The following is an 8,303-nucleotide window of genomic DNA, read 5'->3' as shown; positions in this document are numbered from 1 at the left end:
GTGAGTGTGTATTGTTACAATGGACATTAACCCTTACCAGTTTCGCCTTAGTTTTCAATGAAATCTTCCCCCACAATATATATACTGCAAAGGGACATATAGGCAGGTATGAAAAACATTCAAAGCATGCAAGCAAAATTAGAAAGGAGAGAAGAACAGTTAGCTCATTAGCGACTGAGGGCAGTGCTCCATTTACAAAGACTTACAAATACTTTTTGAAGGCCCTAGTAAAAGTACCCGCCTTAAAGTCCATATATTTTAGACATGTCTTTGAAACTAAGTGGATCGAGTTTATGCATCATTATATCAAGTTTTTCTCCTTACTTCTATGCTCCGTTCCTTCATTTCTCCCATAAGGGAATTATACTCGAAAAAAGTCGTTCTAGCTTGTGCAGTCCCTGTCTTCTAGAAGCGTCAGGCCTCCATACATTTACAGGCCTCCATAGGCTATGGTCGGACCTTAAGAACAAGTCAAATAATAACTAAGGTTAATGAAGGCGAAAGTACGGAAAACGATTGAGATTAAAACATGATTACTATAACATCAAAGTTGACTGAACAATTCACCAATTCGTTTGTAATACGCCAATGAAAATAAAGGGCGTATTCCGTTACTCGTAATTAGATGAGAAATATTCCATTAACAGCGAAAAAAATAATTGGATGTGGCATATTCTAATCCGCATTTTAAAGTTACATATTAATACAGATAACTGTAAAAAAATCACTCTTAAAATACTGTACGTTTACGAAATTACTCTACAAATTACTTATTTGTCGTTGTTAGCATCATTGTCGGCAACTCAAGAGAGCCCGTTTGAAAGTAGGTGATGTTTCTGAGAGTATTTGAAATCTTAGGCTTTTGCATGGTTAAGGGGAAAAATCAGATGATACAAGTAGCACGAAATACGAAATACAACAGATATTAAGATTACAAGGAGAAACACTTCCTCCCCAATCCCAGCAAGGCCACATCACCCTAGGGGTGTGGTAGGGATTCCAGTCCTACTGCTTCAAAGTTGATCAGCTTCAGAATCAAATGAGCCTTACAGCCGACCGGTGTCGTAACCTACCAACCGACGACAGCAGTTTTTAAGGAAAACGGAAGAGAAAGGGCAACAGGTGAGCTTACGCTAATTCTTTTCGATATAGTTTAGTATGCACTCTCTGTAAGAGTATAAAGATTTAGATCACATTCTTGAATGTCGAGACAATGTTTGTAGGTAAATCAGCGTAGTGTAACGGACGTGCGGTATGGAGGGGGGGGGGGGGGGTTGAAGAATGAACAGCCGACGTTGAATTGATAGCTCACTAAATCAGCATAAAAAGAAATGTTAGTAGATAGATTCAAACTGCGTGTAAAGTGAATGTTGGAGTGATTTTTGCAGAGTTTATTTTTCATCTGTAATGCTTCAGAAACTATTATCAGCAGATAAAAAAAAGGGGGTACGATCATTTGTCCTGCGAGAGGTGGCATTAATCTGGGGATGGAATGGACACAGCTGCCTGCCTGCTGGATGAAGACAACTTAACAAAAATGATATTTAATACGAAAGTGTGTAACCAAACACACAACAGCATAAATAGATTAAAAAGGAAAAATGTATACTTTCAGATTTTACGTAATTTCTGTTAATCACAGCTATAAAATGAACAGATGTAAAAAACGAGTCTGAGAGATTGATAGTTCTTTAGTTATTTTACTGGCAAAAAATATACAATTAATAGTACAAATTTGTCCACAAAGAGACATAATACAAAATATAGAAAGTGGACAGTAATCTCTTCTGTTCTTGCAGGTGCTTGGCCTACAAAGAGAAATACATAAAACAATACATCAAGCGCAAGTTAATAAGTCGTGATATTCCTTGACACGCCATTGCGTGAGAGAATGTCTGAAACGGAGAGAAACGTTTGTATACTGTTGAAACCGAAGCCTCTCTCTCTCTCTCGGTGGCCTTGCTGAAACACAGGACAGAGGTAGCAGGAAGAGACTATTTAAAAACGGCGACCCCGAATATGGATAAAGCTGGGAAGAAGAAGTAAGTGGTAGAAAATGGCATTCTTTGTCGTCATTTGGAAACCTTTACCCTTGTAGACGTCGCACTGCGTTATGACGTTATTTTGAGAGCAATATTCTAGAGTGCCGGTAAGTTTAAGGACTTAGGCCTCCTCCTGACGCAGCCAAGGAAATATCAGTTCCGTTGATTTTTCATTTGCTGTCGTGAAAACAAGACTTCAAAATAGGTCATTTATGTTTCTCTTCAAATGTACTTTTCCTTTATTTCAAGCATTATGTATGTTGGGACTTGATGCTGGATAGTGAAGTGACTACGTTTTTTCTCTGTAGTAAGTTCCTTTTTTACGTTTTTTATTGTCTTATGGGCTTATGTAATTTGCGCGAAGTTGTATTTTAATGTATTTTTTCTCTGTAGGCCATGTACCTGCAAGAATAGAAGAGATTACTGTCCACTTTGTTTATTTGCACTATGTCTCTTTGTGGACAAATTTGTAAAAATAATTGTATAATTTTGTCAATAAAATAACTAACTAACTAAAATTTCTGCGTATACAGTTCTTGTTCATCGTTCTGTTGCTTGTTTTCCGTGGTGATTTCTCGAAGCTTCTATCGCGTTCTTCTTTTTTCTTTTTTTATTACTATTATTATTTCCTGCTACCCAGCTGAAGTTCTCATCTTGCGCATTTTGTGCCATTTGAATTTTATCTTTTATATTTTCATCAGTCAGACCTGCACTGCCGTCGTATCTCTTTATACGTATTTAATGTATGTATGTATGTATGACCGAATCACGAAAATATGGATATATATATATATATATATATATATATATATATATATATATATATTATATATATATAGATAGAGAGAGAGAGAGAGAGAGAGAGAGAGAGAGAGAGAGAGAGAGAGAGAGATTGTGTGTGTATGAATGTATATATATATATATATATATTATATATATATATATATATATATATATATATATATATATATATATATATATATATATATATATATATATATATATATATATATATATATATATATATATATATATATATATATATATATATATATATATGAGAGAAAGAGAGATTCCCTCTTTCTATCAAAGATTATATTTGGTGTCCTTCATCCGCACCTGCCAAGAGCTATATCCTGTACACTGTAATTTGGCCTTTCGTGAAACTTATCCTATAGTAGAATCACATCAACCGTGCATTTGATGCCTAGGCCAGTCCCTTACGACGCTCCTGATTGGCTGTTGATAACCCAATCACAGGGCTGGAAACTCTCACTCTCTCGAGAGAGTTCACATGGGTAGGATCTATGTTCCACCTCTCGTGAGGGATAAGTCTTTCAAACGTATCCCTCATGAGAGGTGGAACATACATCCTAACTATGTGAACTCTCGAGAGAAACTGTACGTTTCCGAGTTAATTATACAGCGATGCCTCTTTTTTCTTCACAACTTTGGCTTTTAAGAGTGATACCATACGCAGCTCTTTTGATTTTTTACGTTATTTATGATTTAATGGTTAGAATGCATATTTTCCGATGTAGAATTATTTTCCTTGACAATAAAAAAACTACACGTCACTAGCTTAGCATAAAGATTTTTGACGAAGAAAAAAAATGAAGATTTCAATAAAATTCATTTCTATAAATAAGCAGGATATGTTTTATAACTTTATTTTCATAATAAAACAAAAAGGCAAAGTGAAGAATTTTAATCTTCAGTTCTGTGGCCTGTGGTCGGAAAAGCCACGGAGGGCTGCCAGATGTCACCAGAAAGCCACACTAGTAGGCGAAATTCCTCAAAACGGCAACCCTGTATTCCAACACTGTGATTGACTTATCAACAGCCAATCAGGAGCGTCGAAAGGGACTGGCCTAGTCAGCGTATGCACGGTTGACGTGAATCTTCTATAATAAATTTAACGTTTAGCGACCATCATCGTAGTCGGAGGGAAATGTAAAATGACTTCCATTCATCATCGAGAGAATATTTTCGCTTACTGCCTACAAACTATTTTGTTGTTGTTTTTATTGTTGTTGTTGTTGTTTAGAAAGGTAAATTTTATTTTAATCAGAACTGCGGCATTGATTCAAGATTGTTCTTTGTCATAGAGCAAAAAAAAAAGAATAAATAAATAAAAATAATGACTCATTAATCAGCTTCACATAGATAACATTATAGCAGTCTTAAGAATAAGATGACCTTCAGAAGTGATAAGTATATCTTCCTTCCTTAGTATAACGAATTTTTATCACGCAGGTTGAAGTGTCCTCTGTGGCCTCAGATTGATAAAGTCAACCAGTGTCTCCCTTTTCTCCGCTGAAGGTACAAGCTCCGGGTCTGTGCAACTTTTAAAAGGTGAGTGTAATACGTTTGTTTGATAGTTATATCTTTGGTCTCCTCCTATTAAGAAACTATTGTTCATTTTCATGAAATCGCAAATAATTCATAATATTGAAGAAACAAATCCACTGTTATGTAAATGTACATATATCTTAATTTAAAACTATAAGGATAACTTACGGGAATCTGATCGGTTCCCATTATCAATTTGTTTCTCCATTTGAAGATTCGTACTATTATGAGGATCTTTTAATTCATAATATTGTTCGTGTGTTTCGGACGCAGGAAGCGAAAAACAACTGACGATCTGCATCGAACACTAGTGAAGTCTGATTGCATCTTTTTTTTTTAATTAAAATTTTATTACAAATATCAATTAATTATTCACAAACTTTTCATGATATATCAATAATATTACATACTAATTACATTAATTATATGAATTCAAATATTATCCACATACCTACTTGTGAAATGTTTTTCACGTTCATATGCATTTGATAATACCCATTTTGTGTATTTTATTTTACATTTTAATATTGAAATTATTTGACTTGATAGCACCTCTTCTCTAATGTACCACAAACAATTTACACACTCAATAATAAGTATACTTAATGTATTTTTCTTCTTCTTTTCTTAATAATCAAAATCCAACATCAATACTTTTATTGGATACTGAACTTTTATATCACATACCTCTTCAATTAAATTCTGGAACCACTTTACAAAAATAGACAATATGCAGATGATTTTCATTTTTCATACATTTATTGCAAAAATTATTATCAGCAATGTTCAATATCTTCAGTCTTTCCTTAGTAGCCAAAGATTCATACAAAAATCTATACATAATACTTCTTTGATAGGAGTCAACGAATTTGCGTACAAGGTTACTCCATATATTACCCTAGTTATGCAACGGGTACCTCTCAATTACAATGGGCTTATGGGTTGGCATCGAATACTGATGAATATTCTTAATTTTGACGTATGGAAAATTAGGCATTCTTAATAATTTCCTTACATTACCAATAATGATATTATAAACAGGAGTAGCAACATAAGACATATTAAGGCAATCTTCTACAACCCACAACAAATTTATTCCAATACATGTGTAATATAAGGCTAATTCTCGTCCATAACTATCAAATAACATAATACTCAAGAATGTACTTGTTAAAATAGCTGCTGCTTTATAAAACACATTAATAACTTTACAGCGAGCACGAACAGTCAGACTGACGCTGCACTCTGCCTGAAGCGAGGAATAGAATTTCAAGGTCCAGCCATGGGTGAACCAGCTCAACCAGAGCCAAGAGATGGACCAGATCAGGTAGGGAGTGTAATCTCTGCTCTCGTAATCTCTGCTTTCGTAATTCCCATTTTAGATACTTTCGTTTCTAAGTCAAATGACTAAAAGTCATTGCACGCCCAAATTGCTAAGTGACTGAAATTGTGCTGAAAACTAAATAAGATTACACTGCTGCTCTTTTTTTTCTTTTTTTTTTCATTCTTTATACGTATAGTTTCACACTTTATATTCTCGTAAATAAAGAACCTTATTCAAAATAATAGTTATACGTAAATATCGAACAACCCTGGGATTAAAAGTACCTCCTTTCGAACATCAAATACTCAACAGAAAAAAAAAAAAAAAAAGTTATCTGTAGATTTTAAGTAACTAACGAGCCGTGTATTCTGTTCGTTTTGAAGCTCCTGCCGGCCACATCCAAGAAAGTCTGGGAGGCGGACCATCCGGTCCAACTGCATGTGACTAGACATGGAATGGCTTCGGATGAACCAATATCGGTCTACACAATGTTCAAAAGAGTCGCCACCGCGCATCCTAAGCAACCTGCTCTGGCTGTTAAGAAGGGCAATGCTTGGAAGTAGGTCTAGTGTTGTTAAGAAGGGCAATGCTTGGAAGTAAGTCTAGTGCTGTTAAGGAGGTAAGGGGCAATGCTTGAGTAGGGTCTAGTGCTGTTTAAGGAAGGGCAATGCTTGAAGAGTTATTGCTGTTAAGGGAGGCATTGCTTGGAAGTAAGGGTAAGTTGTGTTAATAGAAGGGCATTGGCTTGGAAGTAGGTTTCTAGGTTGTTAAGAGTGCAATGCTTGTGGAAGTAAGGGTCTAAGTGTTTTAGAAGGGCAATTTGGCTTGGAAGTTAGGTTCTTAGTGTTTTTAAGTAAGGCAATGCTTGAAGTAAGGGCTTCTAGTGCTTGGTTAAGAAGCGGCCAATGCTTGGTAAGGGTTAGGTCTCAGTGACTTGTTTAAGAAGGGCAAATTGCTCTGGACAAGTAATTCTAGGCTTGTTTAAGAAGGGCAATGCTCTGGAAGGTAAGTTAGTGATTGTTAAGAAAGCGGCAATAGCTTGGAAGTAGGGTTCTATGCTGCTGTGAGAAGGGTGCGGACATAATATAAGGAAGCTAGGTCTGTGCTGTTAAGAAGGCAATGCCTTGGAAAGTAGGTCTAGTGCTGTTAAGAAGGGCAATGCTTGGAAGTAGTAGGTCGTGATGCGCATTAAGAAGGGCATCATGCTTGAAGTAGGTCTTAGTGCTGTTAAGACAAGGGCCAATGCCTTGGAAGAATAGGTCTAGTGCGTTACAGCAAGGGCACATGCTTGAACTAGGTCTAGTTGTTGTTAAGAGGCATATGCTTGGAAGCTATGGTCTAGTGCTGTTAAAGGGCAATGCTTGAAGTAGGTCTAGTGTTTTTAAGAAGGGCAATGCTTTGGAAGTAAGTAAGTCTAGTCTGTTAGAAGGGCAATGCTTGGAATAGGGTCAGTGTTTGTTAAGAAGGGCAATGCGGAAGTAGTCTAGTGCGGTAAGAAGGGCAATTGCTTGGAAAGTATTCTAGTGCTTAAGAGGGCAATGCTTGGAAGTAGGTCTAGTGTTGTTAAGAAGGGCAATGCTTGGAAGTAGGTCTAGTGTTGTTAAGCAGGGCAAGCTTGCGAGAAGTTCTAGTGCTTTAAGCAAGGGCGAGATGCTTGAGGGAATGTCTTGGAAGTAAGTCTAGTGTGTTAAGAAGGGCAATGTTGGAGCAGATAGGTCTATAGTGTTTTAAGAAGGCAAGCTTGAAGTAGGTCTCTAGTGTTTGTTAAAGTGAAGGGCAATGCTTGGAAGTAGTCTATGCTGTTAAAAGAAGGGGGCAATGCTTGAGGGCAATGCGTGGAAGTAAGGTCTAGTGCTGTTAAGAAGGCAATGCTTAATGGAAGTAGGTCTAGTGTTGTTTAAGAAGGGCTAATGCTTGGAATAGTCTAGTGTTTTGTTAAGAAGGCAATGCTTGGAAGTAGTCTTGGAAGTAGGTCTTAGTTGTTGTTAAGAAGGGCAATGCTTGGAAGTAATCTAGTGCTGTTAAAGAGGGCAATGCCTTGGAAGTAGGTCTATTGTTGTTAAGAAGGCAAAAGGCCTTGGGAAGAGGTTCTAGTCTAAGTGCGGTTTAATGAAAAGGGAATGCCTTTGGAAAGAAGGCTAGTGCTGTTAAGAAGGGGCCAATGCTTGAAGTAAATTCCTTTAAGTGTTGGTTAAGGAAGGGCAATGAATTGAAGTAAGGTTTAAGTGCTGTTAGAAGTTGGCAAGCTGGAAGTAAGGTCTAGATGTTTAAGAAGGCAATGCTGGAAGTAAGGCTAGTGGCTGTTAAGAAGGGCAATGCTTGGAAGTAAGGTCTAGGGTGTTGGTTAATAAGGGCAATGCTTGGACGTAGGTCTTCGTTGCTGTTAAAGGAAGGGTCAATGGTTGAATAGGTTAGTTGCTTGTTTAAGAAGGGCAATTGCTTGGGAAGTAAGGCGTCTAGTGTTGTTAAGGAAGGGCAATGCTTGGAAAGTAGGTCTGTGCTGTAAGAAGGCCAATGCTTTGAAGTAAGTCTAGATGCTTGTTAAGAAGGGCAATGCTGGAAGTAGGCTAGTTGTGTAGAAGGCC

At 36.8% G+C, this 8,303-nt stretch overlaps 1 protein-coding gene across 4 annotated transcripts in view; it reads left to right on the top strand.

Annotated features, from left to right (window-relative positions):
• The first annotated feature begins 975 nt into the window (after positions 1–975).
• LOC135216046 (long-chain-fatty-acid--CoA ligase ACSBG2-like) overlaps positions 976–8,303 on the top strand; it is a 22,765-nt gene continuing 15,437 nt past the window's right edge. Inside the window, exons 1-5 of one of the 4 annotated variants that reach the window (XM_064251012.1) lie at positions 976–1,122; positions 1,800–2,042; positions 4,299–4,397; positions 5,609–5,721; positions 6,102–6,277. In XM_064251012.1, the coding sequence (XP_064107082.1) occupies positions 5,677–5,721; positions 6,102–6,277 (221 nt within the window). In that variant the 5' untranslated portion in view covers positions 976–1,122; positions 1,800–2,042; positions 4,299–4,397; positions 5,609–5,676. Of the gene's footprint in view, positions 1,123–1,799; positions 2,043–2,128; positions 2,150–4,298; positions 4,398–4,632; positions 4,710–5,608; positions 5,722–6,101; positions 6,278–8,303 lie in introns of those variants that run through there. The other 3 variants (XM_064251014.1, XM_064251013.1, XM_064251015.1) reach the window with 3 other exon arrangements.

This window comes from Macrobrachium nipponense, chromosome 6 (assembly GCF_015104395.2).
Source record: "Macrobrachium nipponense isolate FS-2020 chromosome 6, ASM1510439v2, whole genome shotgun sequence".
Taxonomy (NCBI): Eukaryota; Metazoa; Arthropoda; class Malacostraca; order Decapoda; family Palaemonidae; genus Macrobrachium; species Macrobrachium nipponense.
The sequence above is the reverse complement of the archived record's forward strand: the minus strand, read 5'-3'. Positions and strand labels throughout refer to the sequence as shown.